Source organism: Alosa pseudoharengus, unplaced genomic scaffold (genome assembly GCF_046254945.1).
Source record: "Alosa pseudoharengus isolate Yale_2024_CS ecotype anadromous, Long Island Sound unplaced genomic scaffold, YU_APseudo_1.1 YU_APseudo_1.1_scf_12, whole genome shotgun sequence".
NCBI lineage: Eukaryota > Metazoa > Chordata > Actinopteri > Clupeiformes > Clupeidae > Alosa > Alosa pseudoharengus.
Window position 1 is genome coordinate 16,713,975 of NW_027468587.1, and position 18,953 is coordinate 16,732,927.

The 18,953-nt window shown below is 43.7% G+C and overlaps 1 protein-coding gene across 1 annotated transcript; it reads right to left on the minus strand.

Moving 5' to 3' along the window:
• Positions 1-1,720: 1,720 nt before the first annotated feature.
• On the minus strand, positions 1,721-13,932 carry sybu (syntabulin (syntaxin-interacting)). The gene is made up of 7 exons (XM_076280286.1): positions 13,843-13,932; positions 13,379-13,568; positions 12,556-12,753; positions 6,909-7,002; positions 6,448-6,600; positions 4,530-4,685; positions 1,721-3,634 (listed from the first exon to the last, which is right to left on the minus strand). Exons 1-7 carry the CDS (start codon positions 13,864-13,866, stop codon positions 2,404-2,406), a joined length of 2,046 nt encoding a protein of 681 aa, XP_076136401.1. The 5' UTR covers positions 13,867-13,932; the 3' UTR covers positions 1,721-2,403.
• Positions 13,933-18,953: the final 5,021 nt, after the last annotated feature.

Here is an 18,953-nt window from a genome sequence, read left to right on the forward strand (position 1 = left end):
CCTGCCTATTCCGCTGTTTTCTCCAGACATTTTCCTGCCTGTTCCGCTGCCCGAGTGCGGAGGCGGATAATGCTTGGATTTTGTTCTTCTCTAGATAAGTAGCATCATACTGATTAACTTGGGCAGACAGCTTGGCCCGGCCCTAGCCCATTTCTGTATTACTAGTGACATTATGATCCCCATCTGTCTCGCTTAATAAATAAATAAAAATGTGAGATGAAAAAAAAAACACTCCCAAACCAGACAAGAGGGCTGGAAGGCTGACCCACTTTTCCCTTTCACAGTGTGTGTGTGTGGTGTGTCAGCCTCCTTCATCCTCCTTGACTGTCAGCAGCCACATTGGGAAACGTGCCACTCTCATCGCTACAGTAGTTTCTAATAACATGCCCTCGGGTTATTGAAATGGATTTGCCAGATAAACTAGGGGTTCTCCTACAAGAATCAATCTAGGGTGATGTTTTGTTTTGTGTGTTTTCATTTCTCTTTCTTTATTTTAATTCACTGTGCATGCCTTTGTGTCAGATGCACAATGAGGATTCTGGGACACTCGGCCCTGTGTCCTTGACTGAGCCTGGAGGACTGTGATGGTAGGATGCAGCTTGCTGACGCACGCTCGTTCACTCGTCTGCTGTGACGTCTCTCCCACTTTGCTGCGTTATTTTCCCAGAAGCCTCGGTGGGGGCTGACGTCTCCAACCGAAACGGAGCCGCCCGAGTCTGCCCGTGTTCTCTGAACCGAGCTAGAACTCGGTGTGCCCAGATTACAGCCGAACAGTGATAATTGCTTTGGCACGTTGCTGTGTGTGTGTATGTGTGTAATGAAGTGGAGGCCCAGGTTATGCAACTAAAAGTCCCTCCATCTGGCCACAGGAAGCAGTGTCATACCCCTCTCGCTGTAAGAGTCCCTCGGGCTGAGTTGACATCACTGTGTGCTATTTCATGTTCTGTTTTTTAAATGAAGGTGGGGAAAAAAAGTACACAGCCTCATAAGATCGAGCAATGTTTTAGGAGATGTGTTACGTAAAGAAAACAATGCTGTTGCCGTCTCCCCCTCTCTCAGACGGAACTGAGAGGTTCAGTACCTGCCAGTTGTTTGTGCGACACCGAGAGCACCATTAAGGAACTACTAACACTAACGCACTGCACTCAAGTCACCCTGGTGGAATTTACTAGACACTAAAATTCCCCTTTTAAACTTTACAGGGGTTTGCATAACACACTCTGACAGAAAGAACATTTTTGGAGTGTGCATAAGAAATTACCTTCCTTGAGCATTTTAACGACTTTTCCTCTTGGGTCCTCAGTCAGACTCAGAAAGGTAGTTTTCAACTTGGTCCTCTCCTCCCTCCCCCTCAAGAGACTGCAGATCAGTCATCCAGCCTGCAACAAGATGTTACCACTGTTGCTTAAGCGAGCTATCCTCTTTTGAACGGATTTACGACTAATTAAATCACTGCTAAACTGGAATTAACAAAAAGTACTTGAAATTAAAACTTTTCTCGATAGCCAAAGGCTGATGGTATTTTCTCCATTTAATAGAGATTACAAATAAGCTGTCCACCCTGTATGGAATTAACAAAGGAAGACATTGGCCCTTTACCTGCTCATGCAATAGGCATAATTCTTCCTTTTGACAAAGGCACGAAAAGAATGGCGCTCATTGCTTCTTAAAAAAAGGAATAGTCTGTATGTGTTGGGGTTCCATGCTTTAATAACAAATATATTAGGACATTTGATATAAACAAATTATATTGCACATTGCTCAGGCACATCACAAGTGTTAAGTTGTACTGTAGCATTGACTTGTCATCGCAAACAGGTTGGTACACAAATAGGAACATGTAAAAAGCTCTAACCTCAAGGAGAAAAATACATGTCACCAAGCACAAATTGTGAGGGACAAAAAGCTTTGGCAGGAGGAACACATTTTTGGAACACTTCTTTTACTGAAGCAAAACATTAACAGCGGTCCTTAATTTCACTGGAGTGCAACTTGACAAGAGTCAGTCAATCACACAACTCTCCACTCATTCTTCATATAAAAGCAGGGAACAAATGAACTAGGCCAAGAATTGCACAAGTACAACAAATCATCTAAACAGATGATCAATTACAAATTCATCAACTTAAACAACATGTCTAAGAACTACTAACAAAAGAAACACACAAATCCCTAACAAAATAAACACACAAATCCCTTTCATTTAACATGTTTTGCCTTAAACTACGGCAACTTTACAAGAGTGCAAAGAAACAAAAACAATGCAGCAAAATATATTATGTGATTTTATATACAACTGTACAAAACAAAGGAAACACACAATAACAAATTATCTAGGTTTAGCAGACGATTAAGTGCTCTTGTTGGGGTCAGATAGTGCATGCGGGGGAGGATGAGTACCAATCAGATGTCGGGGCCGTGAGTAACATGGCGGAGAGTGTGCAATCCCATGATGCAACAGCCTCGGATCAGTGAGGCGATATTGTACACCGGTGCTCCCCCACCAATCCCGTGCCGGGAGTACAGCCAGGCCACGGTGGGGATCACCGGTGCCGCCACCGCCACCAGATCGACCAGGAAGCTGTTGCTCCAGTACCGCCTCTCCACAACAGTCACTGACGGAGCCCCGCACGAGTCCACCCCCTTCTGCACCCCGAAATCCAGCTCCTCCATGAAGCGCGGGCTCAGCGACTCCGGCTTGTGCTCGGAGCAGTCTAGGCCCGAATCGCTGGAGCTCCCCGGGGTCACGGAGGGAGCGGGATAGGCTGGGGTCCCGTCGGCGCTCTTAGCCGGGTTGGAATCGTGCAGGGCTGGGAATTGTAGGATGTTGCTGGACGAGAAGAGAGCAGAATTGGGGGCTCCGTCACCCTGGAGCTTCAGCAGCTGCAAAAGGAGTGCTTGCAGGTCGGGAGTGTAGCCCAGGTCCTCGGTTTGGACCTCTTTGTGCTCTGCTTTGCAGAGTATGATTGTTGCCTGTGGTGCTTGTGGTGGTGCTTGTGGGGGTGGTTGCAGTAGTAGTACTGGTAATGGAGGTTCTGGAGAGGAGGATTGGTCGATGGTGTGCTCCTCCAAATCGCTGTGTCCCAGTGCGGAGAGTTCAGGCTGTGGCATGTGCTTGGTGCTAGTGTTCTGGCTGCAGTCCATGGCTGTGGACATGAGGACCTGCTCTAGGATGTCTGTCCGGTTGGCCATCTCATCATTGGCCAGTAGTCCAATGTCCGCCATCTCCTTCTGAGGCCCCTCTCTCCTGACCTCTTCATCATGTTCCTCCTCCTCATCCTCCCCCTCCATCTTGTATGTAGGAGACTTTTCTGGCGAGTCACAGATATAGTCCAGGGTGGGTTCATCCAGGGTGGGTTCATCCAGGTTGGAACCACTCTGGGCCAGCTCCATGCTATGCAGGAGGGACTCCAGCTTGCGGTTCTGGATGTTGATGTCGATGAAGTACTTCTGGATGCCTTTGTCCTTCTCCATCAAGCTGTTCTTCATGGTCTCCACCACCTGGCGCAACTGCTTGATCTCCTTGCGCGCCTCCTTCAGGGACAGCTGCGCCTCCACCCGATGGCACTCCTCCTCGATCCAGTCCTCCCGCATGCGCCCCAGCTGCCCCTTCAGCTCCTCAATCTCAGACTCCCTGAAAGAGGCAAGAAAGTTAGCCATTTTTTTCATGCAACATTTCCCTCAAAGTCTCCCCAAAAAACAGATGGCTAGAAAAAAATAAATTAATTAATTAATTAATAAATAAATAAATAGTTGATCAGAACTCCTTTCTTGTGTGGGCACAACATAGTGTAACGGAGGCGAACTGAGCTAGCATGCTAGTTGCCCGTGTAAATCCTCACACCCCTAACCTTAAGAACGCTTCTAACCGCTGAGTTGGAAGCCTGGGCTTTTAGCTCAGTGGTTAGAGCGTTTGACTCTCATGCCGGTGTGTGTTGAGGTGTACGGGTTTGAGGGCCATGAGCGGCGGTTACGACCTCGGTTACAATAGCAACAGGTGAGCCTCTTGATGCAACAGCCTCAGGACAGCACTGTGACTCCCTTGTGGAGGTAGTCCTTCACAAACTCAGCAGCTTGTCAACAGCGAAGGGTGCCAGCACTGACAAAATAGATGTCTTCAGTCAATTTAGACAAACCCCATTATAAAGCTTTGTTACAGGCTACTGTTAAGCTTCATAAGATGAATACAAATTGCAGGCTACCGTTAAGCCTCTGAGCCCCTCTCCGTTGAGCTGAATATAAATGTTAAGACCAGATACACAGACTGAAGTTAAATCCAGAGGTGTGAATGTCTGGCTTCAAAAAGACCCACCATATTTGTTCCAACCATTCACTAAACTAGCGGATTCTAACCTACACAACTTTCTCAACCTGGTGGATCAGCTTAGTGAGATCACCTGTATTACTGTAATACACAGGAAATTACTGTAAGTGCACAGGTAGAACAAATACATGGTGGGAGTTTTACTTACTGAGGCTAGACTTTTACAACTCCTGAGGATAAAGAGAGAATGAGAGAAGAACCCTACCGGTCATGGACAGTGTTCTCAGACTCTCTCAGCTTGCTCCGCAGGTGCCGGATGGTCACTTCCTTCTGTTGCAGCGGGGTCAGGTATTGCTCGGGGTTTGGGGGCTTGATGCCATGATTGTCTCCGCACGAGTGGTACCGTGTGGTGCGCGCCCGTCTGTGGGTAGAGAGGAAATGACACGTCAGCTTCCACTCCCAGTCCTTCTGCGATGCCATCCTCGCCTAGCCTAGCCTAGCCCTAAAGCAAAACTCCCAGCAGGGCAGCATTGCGATGCCACTGACTGAATAGAAAGAGACCACAGTGGTGCTGATGCTAAGCTGCTTGAGTTTCCAGTGTTTGCTTTGCTCCCTCTTCCTCATGAGGTGGAAGTAACTAGGCCAAGCAAAAAAGGGGAGTAGATGCTGCTTAGGGTGAATCATCCGCCTTGACATATGCAAATTAATATGTCCCTATGCTTCTTATGTGCCAATGAGCAAAAAAAACATTCCTGGTCAATTTTGAAGTAAATTGGATAATATTTAGGTGGCCCACCATAGTGGAAGTAACTAGGCCAAGCAAAAAAGGGGACTAGATGCTGCTGTAACCCTCAAACATTACAAGCTCAAAATAGAGCTTCAGAGAAAGGACAGCCTGTTAGGTCACCTTGTCAATTACAGTTTGACTTTGCAGGGCTGACATTTAACCAGATGCAAAAAATTATGCTGGGACAAAAGATTACCATAATGCAAATAAAAGAGGGGAAATTGCATTTGTTTCTCTAAAGGGCATGCGCTGGGTACTGCAAATCTGTCTCCTCAGGATACATCCGGTGTACCATTAAAGAATTCAAATCATACGAAGTCTGAATAAATAGATTTTCAATGTACAAAACACACATCTGTTCACGTTTTAAACCGAAACATTAACTTTTAGAGGCATCTGAGAATCTTAGGTTTGAAGGTATGGGAAGGAATGGCAATATGCATCTATGCAGAGCAGTGCTCTGTGCAAGTGCGCAGCAACTGAGCTAGCATAATATCCTAGCAACCTGGTGCTCCAGCTTTGATGTAAGCTTCTGCATCCCTGCCAGAAATAGAGCGAGAGAAGCAGAAGGGAGCACAGAACGAGGACATCTCTCTCTCTTTCTCATGCGCACGCGCTCTCACACACACACACCTCCCTAAGTCAGGCAGAAAATTCCAATTCGGAGAAGCGATTTTGTGACCCAAGTCTGGCTCAGCACTGCTTTGCCTAACTGAGTTGACCAGGCATAAATAAACAAATAAGAACTCAATTAAATGAAGAGAGACTCCCTAACTACTGATAAACAACCCCCACCCCCAAGTTAATCCTAATGTCAAGGAATGTATGTAAATGTGTTTCTAGCACTTCAGGCTTGTGGTCTGAGTTGAAACAATCTTTTGACAGGACCCCATTACCCTAAGCCATTGTTGGTTTGCATCCAAGCAACAAGAGCTCAAAGCAGCCAATGAAATGTGACCCCAGTTCACTACTGAAATCCTAGATACAAAGAGCCTAGTCAAAATTGACTCAACAGAATGAAATATTAATGGGTCAAGTCCTTGAATAACCAACCCCACCAAAACCTCCCATTTTGCCATAGCAACAGCAGGCAGTATCCAGGAATGGTGAAAAATAAATAAATAATAAAAATCACAAGCCAGCCGCCCAAAAATATGAACTCAGCCATAACCAGTGTAATCCTCATTTTCTGTCAGACGCTGAAGGATTATGATTAAAAACCTGTCTCCTGACCCATACACCCACGCCTGTCTGACTGTGCGCCACACACACACACACACACACACACACACACACACACGCACACGCACACGCACACGCACACGCACACGCACACGCACACGCACACGCACACGCACGCGCCCCCAAGCCCAGGGCAGAGCAGCCAATGCAGTACCTGGTGGTGGGACTGGAGTTGCTGCTGCTGTTGGTGGAAGAGGAGGGGGCTTTAGGGGGTGTCCTGAAAGGCGCATAGAGCTCGGAGTCTCGGGAGGCACTAGGGTTCCCGGGTGGCTTAAACACAGGCAAGCTTCTGATGTGGGTTCCGCGACTAAGAGAGCGAGAGTGAGGCATTAGCGATCAATAAGGGTGCCCGTCGTTGACAGCTACACCCAGCAGGCTGTCAGTTCCGTGGAACAACTCAGCCAAGCATTTGCAAGCAAATTACCAAACAGATGGTCCTGAAGAAGTCTATTTATGCCATCAGCATGCTGTTAAAGACATATCCAAGGTCAAGGGACAAATGACTCAAAAAGACAGAGGGCATGAGAACAACATGGTGGACATCAGGCAAGGCAAACAAAACAAAATACAAATTGCATCATCTTCAATTAATGGTTCAAGTCAAGTGCAAAATACCTGCGTGAAGATAGCTTTTTCCCTGTGGAGCTGGACAAAGTTTCTCTGGTCTTGATGCTTCCACTACTGGAGGAACTGAAGTCTGCCTCACTACCTGCAATGACAGGTGTCCAGGTGACACAAAGTGGGAAAGCTCAACAAGGTGACACTTTCAAGATGCACTCAACGCCCCACATAAGCATAAGTAGAGACAAATCTCCAATCATCAAACTTCTCAGAAGTCTCAAAATACAGCTTACATGTAGCATTTCCTCGTCTACAGACACGGAGCTCAGCCAGGTCTACATACATAGTCATGCATCTCACAGGGACCATCCTGGCTATTCAAATACTCAATTGGTCAACAACCAAATGTAGCCATGGCTAAAGAATCAGCCTTACACATAAACACACTCAGCTCAACTCAAAATCACGACAACCCGTGATCAGTATGTGAACAGAGTCAAAAAGGCTTTGCACTCTTGCTCAGCACCCAAGCACAATTTCAGTGTCAGCGACTAGAATTAAAGAGGACTGTCTAAGAAGATTGGGTTACAGACTTTCCATGACCTGGTGCACTCACACGAAGACAGGCTTGGTCTCAAACCGCATACTTCCATCAGCACGTGTGCACTGAGCGCTTCTGTCCGTAATGCCCATTTTTTGACGGTTAGTATTGTCCCAATATCTGCACTATATACTTAAACTAAGTATTTGAAGTACGTGGTTTGAGACACAGCCAAGCACTCAACCCCACAACAACAGCGAGAATTTCCTCAATCAGGACTGTGCTGATGGAACTGTAGAATGTAGCTCAGTGGGTTCTAATGCAAAACCTAATTCTAATTTCTTCCTCCTGTCCTAACCCCTCATTCTTATTAATTTGATGCAAATAGAGCTTGGGGTGCACCCAACATCCTGAAGCACATGACAGGGGAGAACCAGCCTGGTAAATCATATCATTGTCAGAACAAAGAAGGGATAAAAGTTAATTCCTGGATTACACACCTACATCTTTTAAATCCACCATACTACAACACATCATTATTGCAACAATTGAGGACTTAGGTCAATTTCACCGAACAATGCCTTTCCTGAATTACGCCAGTGAGCTACAGCCATGTGTCTGTGGTTCTTTGTTGGGTCATAAATTCACTTGGAGGAAATGGACTGAACACCTCACCAGAATTATATAATTACAGATACCAACCTGAGAAAGTACACTTCTCATGTGACAAAACCATAGTGATGTGCTCTATTTTCCCCCCTCAAATTCTGTGATGAACAACAAAAGTCAAACACTGCTATGCTATGCAAAGCAATCCCTCAACACCTTGTGAGATCAACTGACGGTCAGTGCCCTCTGCCAATGGAAAATGAAAAAGAAATAACTACCACTAATTAGGCTGATTGGAAAACTGAGGTTCAAATGGCATACCAATCAACAGCATGCCAATCAGAGCAATTAGACGCCACCTGTCACTTTACTTATGTCCCACCCGTTTCATGCCAGACAAGCACACGGCCACACACAAGTGCCAAGCAGCAGTTGACTGAGAACAAAACCAGACAGAAACACTACAGTCACCATTAGACAAAAATACATACACTGTATAGCTTTATCAACCAACACTAGCCAGAGTGTGTTACACAACACGTGCAGGGATTAAAGTGAAAAAAAATCGTTTGACTGAACTTTTTTCAGGCCATAAATCATACGTTGTTCATATCTACCTATAGAGATAGCACCCCTTTTGCGGTCGCGACCTATTGGTTTTTAATGTACAAAAAGATGCAAACAGCAAAGTAAAGGGAGTATTCGCCTAATTCACATGGCGGCCATTGTTTAAACCAAAACGAGGCTACAGGGTACACTTACTATATAATTAATGCCACCTACAGGTGAATGCATAGAACATAACAATCCTATGGTTTGTGTACCCTGTAGCCTCGTTTTAGCCGCCAATGGCCATGTGAATAAGGCGAATTGAGAGTGTTCTTGATTGAGATTGAGTTTTCCTGATGAACAAAAATATATTTTAGTACCATCCCTGACCATTGCCGATTAGCCATTGCTGTTCTTTTCTACTGCAGCAATATTGTAGAAAGGCTTTAACACACTCTTATTTAATTACTTCAGGCCAAAAGTGTTTAAAGGGGAGATTTTTTTTCTTGTTAATATGCAATTCAACACCAAGTAAAATCTATAAAATCAAGTTTGCAAGACTTCCCATTTCCTCATCAAAGTAACGAATCAGAACATTCTAGGTATTGTTCATATTTCCATTGTTGCCTCATCCGCATTTAATGAAAACATGGTAATTTTGAGTTTTACAGACAACTCAGTTTTCCAATGAGCAGCAATACTGTGTGTGCTCATGCAGGAGGTCTGCGCATTTGATAACGACAATCTGGAGACGGCGCTTTTGTCTTCAGCAACAGATTGTATAAGGTTGACAAGAGGTTGCGATATGGTGAGGGACCGGTCGTGTTGCGCTATGAAAGAACATGCGTAGCCTACTTTCTAAATGTAAAAACGGTCAGCCATAGATAAACGTAGCCTAACTCTGTCGTGGTGGCTAGTTGCACCAGGTAGGGAAGATGAAGTGCACGAACGTTAACCTTATGTACGGTCTTCTGATTGGTGGCGCTAAAACGCTAAAACGTTTTCCTATTGCATCCATAAACAAATTTCTTGCAGCGAACCGCGCAAAATCAAACCCGTGGCACTTTAATGTCTTTACACACGATGGCTTGTTAGTTCTCCCCCGTTTCCAACAGCTGCCCATCTCCATTTATTTTTTTACTTTTGACACCTGCCTTCCTTTAGCAACAACGCATCCATGACAGCTAGTGGCCTTGCCAAATAGACGCACACAAATCATGACGCTAATATGCGAGGTTCTGGTAGGCCTACTGGTTATGGTTTTGTGCTATAAATTAATAATATTTTATAGCAAAGTTTTAAGTTGACTATTTTAATTGTATGGTTATTTTTTTTCAACATACACTCACAATACTGTCGTTAAAAGTGAGGCCTAAGCAAAATAGGCTACAAGGCCGTCTGTGCGTCACAAACACGACTGACCCCCTTACTCGACAGTTCGCGATGATGACAATATTATTATTATTTTATGTTAACACGCTCAGTCAAAACCTTCCGTCGCAAATTGTGAAAAACATTGTTGTATGTCATTACAGACGGGATAGGCTACGGTTTATATTGCGTTGCTTTACACATAGCCTAATGTTAGTTGCATTGATTAAAAACTGTAACAATAATAGTAGCCTACATCGGGTGTAGGGGTGTAACGGTACACAGAAGTCACGGTTCGGTTCATACCTCGGTTCGGACATCACGGTTCGGTACGAGTTCGGTACAATGGAGGGAAAAGCAAAACAAAAATGCAGAAAGCTTTTTTTTATTGTGCATGTCTCAGGCTGTACCACCTAGTGTCATACAGTCTCTTCCCTGAGTTATCTGCAACAGCCTGAAGTGTGTAAGATGTAGGCTAAACAGTACAATAAGTACCCAGACTCCATCTGTAACTTGTAAACAAAATAAGACAATCAGCCATAAAACTGAAAATTGGCCTACAGCATCTCTTATTTCTGAAAGTGCAAATTACATAGAAAAATTATTTTTAAAAATCCACTTAAGCAAGACCTTCAACATCTGTGTTTAGTTGTATATGGAAGGGTCTACAATTTGCCTCAATATTTTTCATTGTGTGTAAAGTAATAATCTAGCCTACTAACTGTGAAAATATCACACTATTTTGCCTTTTTTTAAAAAACGAAATTGCTCCTTTCATTTCATAAACAGACTACAACTAGAAGTCACGTGACTTTGCCCTTTGACGTTAACTCACCGTACTAGCATGGTTTGTTTATTAGCCTGGTTAGCGTTGTCACTTTATTTTACTGTCTATGCACTTAACACTACCAGCTCCTCATGTGAGAAGTTACAAGTTACCCCAACATAAAGGTAATTACCACGCGATTTACATAGCTTTCTGTCATTACGAAATCATTTAATTTAAGCCATTGGTTTTGGCCCTATTTGTATGTGTATCCAACGGCTGCTGAAGCGCAGGGGAAGTTTCTTTCCCCTCGTTTCAGTGATTGGTAGCCTACATCATCTGGGTGATGGCTTCGAATATGTGTAGCATTTATTCCACTCACATACCCAATAACTGCTGAACAACGCTGACACACAGTTTCATCTTATCCACCACTCTTTCGCCTGTACTAACGTTACTGTAACTGAAGTTCTCAAACTTGCGATCTTAAATAGACCAGCGGATCCTCTAACTCTTGTGGGTCTAACCTTAGTGCTGCTAATGACTGACGGACTCGACTGACGACCTGACAAAAAAAAACATAGGTGCCAATCAGAGCTTCAGAGCTAAGGCGAGGCTACAGATTAGCGTTAGGTGTCGCTAAAGAACTCCCGTAACTCTCGCTACTTAACAGTAATTGCGCATGACATTAATTAATCCGCACACGAGTTTTATGTATTTTTATACCGTGTATTCTCCGTGTAAATTCATGCACCGAACCGTGACGCCCGTACCGTTTCGGTTCAATACGAATACATGAACCGTTACACCCCTAATCGGGTGGCATAGCAGGCTATCTGTTCTAGTCATAGGTGACACCCAAAATGAATGACCTCCCCTGACAAGAGTTCGCGATAGTAAGAAATTGTCTACATTGATGCACGAAAAGAACACAGCCGCTTCTTCTCCGAATTCGCACATAGAGCTCACAATATCATATCCAAAAAAGTTAAACGGATTGGCCAACCTCATCAGTTGTCTCGATTGTGTCACTATAATCCAACTTTTAGACCGTTATAGTCCTCCATACGTGTTCTTTTTTTTAAGCAAACGCCCGAGAAGTGTGTACATAAACAAAGCGAAACTCATGGCTGACGTAGGCCATCTTCTTGAGCGGTCACTGATTGAGACACAGAAAGTTCTCAAGAACACTATTAGGTCTTTAAACATTTACCTAATATTTGTAGTTGCCTTAAAAAAGGAAAAGCAAAAGGTGATAAGCCCCCCCCCCCTCCTATTTTTTTTCTCATCGGATCTGCATCGATCTCAAATAGACATTTCTAAAATCAAATTGACGGAAATCCGTCCTACGACGGATAACTTTAATCCTTGCACGTGTCTTATCATCGCCATCTCTGTACTTTGACCCGTCTAGGTGTTTTTTTGCAAGGCTTCTGCATACACTAGTGCACATGGAACAAATAAAGAACGACTGATTTAGTTTTCATACTATTTGAGAAGTTTCTGTCAAAGATGTTGTTGCCCAAAGTTAGATGATGCATGGATTTCAAAAGTACAAAATTACTGACATAAAATCCTTACACCTGAAAATCCATTACACAAGAAGGCAAGGTAAGAATTTTGTTGGGACTCAATATTAATTTAACTACAGGAATTATATGTGAAACATAACTAACTCTGTATCCTTGACCAAACATCAACATTGCTGAAAGGGGCATGAGGAACAGGCACTCTGCCAAAACAACTTTATCAATCTAGCCTACAAACAGTAAGTTTTAAGTTGGTGTATCCAAACTGAAATGTTAACGCCAAGAACTAGATCTGCAGGTGGAGAAAAACCAGGAGGCCCTCATCTCCAGACTCACCTCTGGGTCGATTGGATGAGTGCTGCTCCCTCTTGAGCTTGGTTGGAGGTGTGCTCCATTCAGCCATGACATCCACCCTCACCCTCTTGGTCTGGGCGTTGCGCTCACAGAGAGCCGGGGAGCATAGGGGACTGTTGTCGGAGCCTGACGGTGTCTTGGCAGGCGAGGCGGACTGACTGCTTGGGCATCCAGTGTCATCTGCATAAAAGGTTGTGTGCAGCAGATGCCAATATAGACAGACACATGTTTGCGCGCACCCCCACCCCACCCCCTCAACACACAAACACATGCAGACAATGATCAAAGTTCAAGGTTCGGAGTGTCTGCTCTTAGAGACTGCTGCTCCATGCATGCATACTCAGAGCAGCAGAAAGGGAGGGGGGAAAGGAAGACTCCTAGCCACATGTTTTGACAGCCTTGGTTTGTACAACAGATCTGCCTTACTATGTTTGACATTTACCAACCTTCTGTGTAAGAAATTGTGGATATTAGGATATGTTTGGTCCTTATCCAGTACGGCCCAATTACTTTTCAATGAAAAGTAGCTAGTGCAACGATTTCACAATATAATCAAAACAACGACTGGGTCTTACAAAATGAGAAAAACAGTTTCACTTTCACAGTTAGGAAAACATCAATGACTTACATTACAATGCTGCTAAATTAACCAGTTTGGATACTGAGTGGCCATACGACCACATAATTATGGAACTGTGTGTAGCCTACCCTAGATTATATTGTGGTGAGTTCAGTGAATAACAGTCTTAACATTAACATGCAGAGCTGTTTTATTTGTTACAAAATAACAGAAGTGGTATCTCACCGGAGGAGAAACTATTTGGACTGATTGTTCTCTTTGAGAGCTGTGAACTGATGTCGCATTCCTTGGTTTCCTCCTCAGAAAACGGATGCTCGGGCAAGGGCGAACGTTTTCCTTTGGGTACGGGTGGCGGGGAGAGGACAGGACGGGGGATGCGGCTGCGTGGACTCTGTTTCTCTGGCGACTTCTTTTCCTACGGAACATCAAGGTCACACAGGTAACATAGCACTTAAAGGTTATCGCGAGAGGAAAATAAAAATATTTCAGCATAGGCTAAAACGTCAGTGCTGTGCTCCCAGCCTTTCCAGTCTCACGCTTTACCATCGACAGGTGGCAAGCAAATTGTTGGATTCCTGAAAGAGCACACAGCCATTCACCCTGAATCTGAGTTAGGCTCTGACTAAATCAAACAGTCGTTTGGACAGACTATACAGCCTGCCCGACGCTGTAGTAAAAATATCAGGCACCTCGTAGTCCTGGAAGGGTCCCATTCTGTCAGAACCAGATATTGCTTGCAGACCTGTCAGGGGAAAAACCTGAAGTTAGACCTAGGCGGCATCTTGACACGTGGCACACAGTAGTCAGAAACAAGGGCATCACTGTCTCAACTCGCGACACGGAGCACAGGGCGGGGGCAGCTGCGGTCAACGCGCTCTTGCCAAGCCAGAATGTTGCAATTTTGGCTGAAAACACCCTCTTACGTGTACTTTTTTGCCTCGAAGCAAGGCCTGGACATGCAATAAGCCAGGCTCTTGTTTCAGGGGTTATTGTTTCAATTTAAGATGTAACGTTAATGTCATAAACAAAATCTTAATATACCTGTAAATAACATGCTAGTTGCACTAACTAAGTAACATAGCGACCTATGGTAAACAAATAAACTGACCGTCACCACTGAATCGCTTTAGCTTTAGGCCGCCCAAATTACAGTAAGTCAGCTATCTGTAGTTAGCTTTCCATTCATATTTGAAATTACATTCCATGACACGTTACATGTAGGCTATCCTCATTAACTTTTATTTGTAAAAAAATAAAGATATGACGTAAGGATCTTATGTAACGTAATGAACTTGGCCTAATCAAGAATGCAAGTGTTACCTAATAGGTTTTCACACTCAGTTTTCAATAAACTTTTAATGGAAATTGCAGGATGTCTCTAAGATATTCAAACCAATTCAAATCAACCACAGGAGTCCGTGGTAATACAGTGGAATGCCATGAGCAGTGTTGGTGAGTATGGCACAGTCAGATAGGCCTTTGACACAATTTATGAATGAATCAAGATTGGAGTGAGTATGTTTAAGATGAGATGAATTAGTACACATAGCAACTACATTGAGTTAATTTTACTGCAATGTGTTAAACTCTATTCCTAAAATGACCTTTGATTTAGTTTTTGGAGTATGGATACCTGGCTTCATGAAATCTGTTACAATAATATATTATATCAGTTATTATTTCACATCCAGGTCATGACTGCCTTTTGAACATTTAGCTGTAAACACATTTCCGTGTGAATGTTGCTTCGTCCATGGCATCCATCTTGTTTCAAACAGCTTAAAAGCATTGCTTTTCATTAATCTTAATCAGAGCTTCACACACCAAGGGTTAATCCCAGTCCACCCCTCCTTTTCCAGGGCCTTTTTTCCTTGTGGCTGTGCACTGCGTGCATTATTTTTGTTCATCTGCTCAATAATTTAACATTTATGTCACGCTTCACTGATTTTGACATCATCTTTTCAATTCCCATCTCCAGAAGACTGGGGTCATGTTTTTGGCTCCTCATCTTCAGCGGTTAAGGGGGTTAGTTATGTAAGAGTACATGCCTTTATTTATTTTTTCTTTGTCATCAGCAGTGACGTAACTGACCCCAAAGGGTTGCGTTTTCACTTCACTGACTCCTGCTCTCTGGTCTTGTTTAAATGCAGGCTCCAGATGCTCTAGCACGATGCTGTCATATAACTGCAGGCCGATCCTCCATCAGCACAAATGTTGAAGAACCAGTCGTTCTGCTTTTTTTCCCTTTTTTAAAAAAAAAGGTAAGCCCCATAAAATGTACAAGGTCTAGGTCATTCTACAAAGCATCACTACCTTATAAGTCTACCCCTTTATTGAATGTTTATGGCTGTAAACCTGACCAGATGGCACTGTAACAGTCACAAATTATCTGAATCAGAAGTCAGAAAGAAATGGCAGCTATGATATAGAAATATGAAGGCAAAGAATATGCCTTTAAATGAGAAGAGAAGAGCATGTCAACAAGATCAAAATGGGCAGAATTTCTAACACAAATGGACACGAAAGTCTGCTGCCCAGTCAAAAAGGATTCTCATTACGAACAATTGAAAAGGATTCTTCTCAGTGTGAAGAGTTAGGCCTCAGCACCGTGGCGAACATGTGTGAAAGACGCCCATTTCTGTGATGAGCTCCGTTTCCGTCGCCGCCACCCACCACTCCGCCTGCCGTCCTCCCCTGAACAGCATGCCCGCTTCTCTCTGAGCTGCATCAGATTAGACTTTGCCAGCATGGCGCTCCAAATCCGTGCCCTCCTAGCAACAGACTTAACAACAGAGAAAGAACTGCATACGAAAGCAGGCCCTGATCTGACCAATTGCATTAAGCAAGTCATTTCGCAGATCAAGTGATTGCCCTCTGGAGGGAGGCTGAGGGTGGTGCTTATCTTGCAGTGGAGAAACCCTCTGTCCAAAGCATTAGTGTTTTACCTCTGGCTGTTACCTTGATGTTGAGCAGTGTCAGCCTACCAGCTACTCTGGGCGTTGGCAAAGTGCGGCATGTAATTTATTCGCACATTGTGAATGTTGTGTCTTGAGTTTAGACACTGATTTGCCCATTGGAGGTAAAATGCCACTAGCTAAAAAATTGGATTTGAAAATTCATGATAAACCAACATGTAATACCTCTTGAAGATCACCTGGTGTAGTGTTGGTGTTATGACTGCAAGCAGACTCAATCAGAATTTGAACCGGGCTGCCTGAAGCCTGTGTGAGGTATGTACGCTGGCAAACCTAACAAGCTGCAGGGTCACAAGCTGCCAGTTCAAGTGCATAACCCACACAGTACACAGCCTTCACTAACTGCTGTCACACACACTGTCTGACCAGCTAGGCTAAGAAGGCAGCTGCCTGCTGGAGCCAAGTGCAGAGTACACATGGCTGAGATTTTTAACCCTTTAAAAAGTGAAGGTGTATGCCATGTGTAAATGGTCATATTACCCTCAAGTTTTACCTCACAATGGATTGAATCTCTAATAGGTCGACTCCATGGTGGTCCAAATTCAACGCTATTTGTAGTGACACAGCTTCACTGAGTCTCTAAGACTGACTGTTTTGATCAACATAATGCTCAATGCATTGATCGGGCTGCAAATGTAGAGAATGTTTGGGTATAATTTAGACCTGTTACAGCTGACAGATGTAGTCCAAGATACTGTAAAGAGTAAATGTAGTTGAAAGGCAAGTGAAGGTGTTGGTGCTTGTAAGTTGGAGTACACTTCAGTTAAGTAGGACATTTTGTTGGAGGGAGTTTCTAATTTGACGACTCATCATTTTTTTGTACTAAGTTTTTGCTGAGTTGTAATAAATTCTGAATATGACTATTTAAAATGGTATGAATTATTAACATCCAACACATTTTTGTACAGTCTCAAGTAGCTACCTCCAAGCTCCAACTCTTGAACTTCTCTGTGTTTAGAATAGACAGAAGTAGGTTAATTGTCAGACTGATGTATTGGGATAAATCTGTGTAACAAGTGCCCTGAGGTATTGATCTATTCAGGCAATTCTGTTCACCTCAGTTTTACATGACGGAACACTTCAAACAATATCAAAGCACCACATGCCTGGTATTGTTGTGACCATATGGTTGTGACGATTTAAAACCACCAATCCTTCCAAAGCAGGTTATCTACATCATGAGATATTTAAGGAAGAGAGATGAAAGACACATATTCAGAGATATGAATGGTGATGATAAAGATACAGAAGGTCAACATATGGACTGTGTGGACAATCTGGACATTGTATGAATATGACGCTGAAATGGATGACCAGCGCGGAGACAGATGGTGCTGAACATGTCAAACTGTTTTGGTTTTAACCAGCCCCACCTTAACTTAGTCAAAACAACAATGCCATCACACAAAGCATCGCTGGAATTCCAAACAGGCTACTATTTCTCATATGACCGTTTTGCTAACGACTTTTAACTTTACACTTGATACTGAATAACCACAAAGTTACAAGAAGATAAAGGCTATTGTAATTGCTTTCAATTGTGGAATTTGCTGATTGACAAAGTCGTTTTTTGTAGCTACCCAGCACAACAAATGAATGACTATAACTCAGTAATGTAGTAAAATTCAACCTTACTTGCCTTATCTGTCGACGAAGATTGTCTCTACGCAATGGTGCGTGTCACTCCCGTGTCCGCTTCTAAACAACAGTACACGACCCTGCCTCAATCCCTGTTTTTGTCTGAGGTGGATTACCTCAAACGACACACAGCGCAAGGGATGTATGCCAAGCGATGTCCACGATGCTGTTGCGCCTTAATTCCTCCTACAATGTTTTGCTGTGGCTGCGAGGGTATGTACAACGATGCGAGAGCGCAGAAGGGGTGATGCTGAAGCAAACGAATGACTGTGCAAGTGCGACGTAGAGAATGTGGCTAATGTTCCAAGTGTGTTATGTAACACAGCAGGTTTTTTAACCCTCGATCGACCATCAGCAGATGGTCTTGCCATCACTAGACCACCGTGCGGTGCTGGTATTCTCCACAAGGCTACGTAGATGGTTCAGTTGTGTAGCCTAAGTATTCAATTTCGACTGCCTCTCGCAAAAGCTATGCGATAGCGATCCAAATGCTTGACAAATCACGGCGTTGGCTCTCCATGGTGCTGAAGCAAAGATGTCTCACCAGAGGTGTTTGAGTGATGGCGCTAGACTAGGCCTACTTTCCCCAATATCTAGATGTGCTTATGTGACTTAAATAAAATGATGTTCTACAGCCAATATTACTTTACGTATCCAAAATTGTCTACTAAAATAGTGTATCCCCAATATTTAATTGAATATATATGTTATACGTTCTAATTAATAAACCCTACCCGTCGTGAAAGACAAGGTAGCCTGAGGTTAGTTAAAACAATCTACAGAATTCCAAAGAATGATATGGCAATAGAATAAGCCAGATGTCTCGTGCGGTGCCCACTGGCTATCACATGGCAGTTAAGATGTTTTTGTTTTTTTGTAGGTGTTAGACAAAAGTTGCGCTCTGTTGCCCTCTGCTGGTGAGACCTGTAGTATAACAACAGAATAGGCCTACGCACATAAGTGTGTGCGTGCATGCGTGCGAGCGAGCGTCCATTGCATTGCCTAATATATGTGTACCTGCTCTCTGACAGACAGAATGTCACACCTGACCCCACACAGACACAGCACACCAATTGTTAAACTATAGAACTGCCTGGCCTTTATTATGTGCCAAGGTTGTTTTAAACAGGCCATACAAAGGTAGGTTGATGATACAACCCATAACTTACATTCTATCATTTGAATTC

What these genes read in the sequence shown, in the direction of transcription:
- sybu (XM_076280286.1), bottom strand. Translation starts at nt 13,866, where the DNA reads ATGGGACCCTTCCAGGACTACGAG. An exon ending in GACCCTTCCAGGACTACGAG is followed by an intron (nt 13,569 to 13,842) that starts GTGCCTGATATT and finishes GATGTTCCGTAG; the next exon opens with GAAAAGAAGTCGCCAGAGAA. An exon ending in AACTCCAGTCCCACCACCAG is followed by an intron (nt 4,686 to 6,447) that starts GTACTGCATTGG and finishes CTCTACCCACAG; the next exon opens with ACGGGCGCGCACCACACGGT.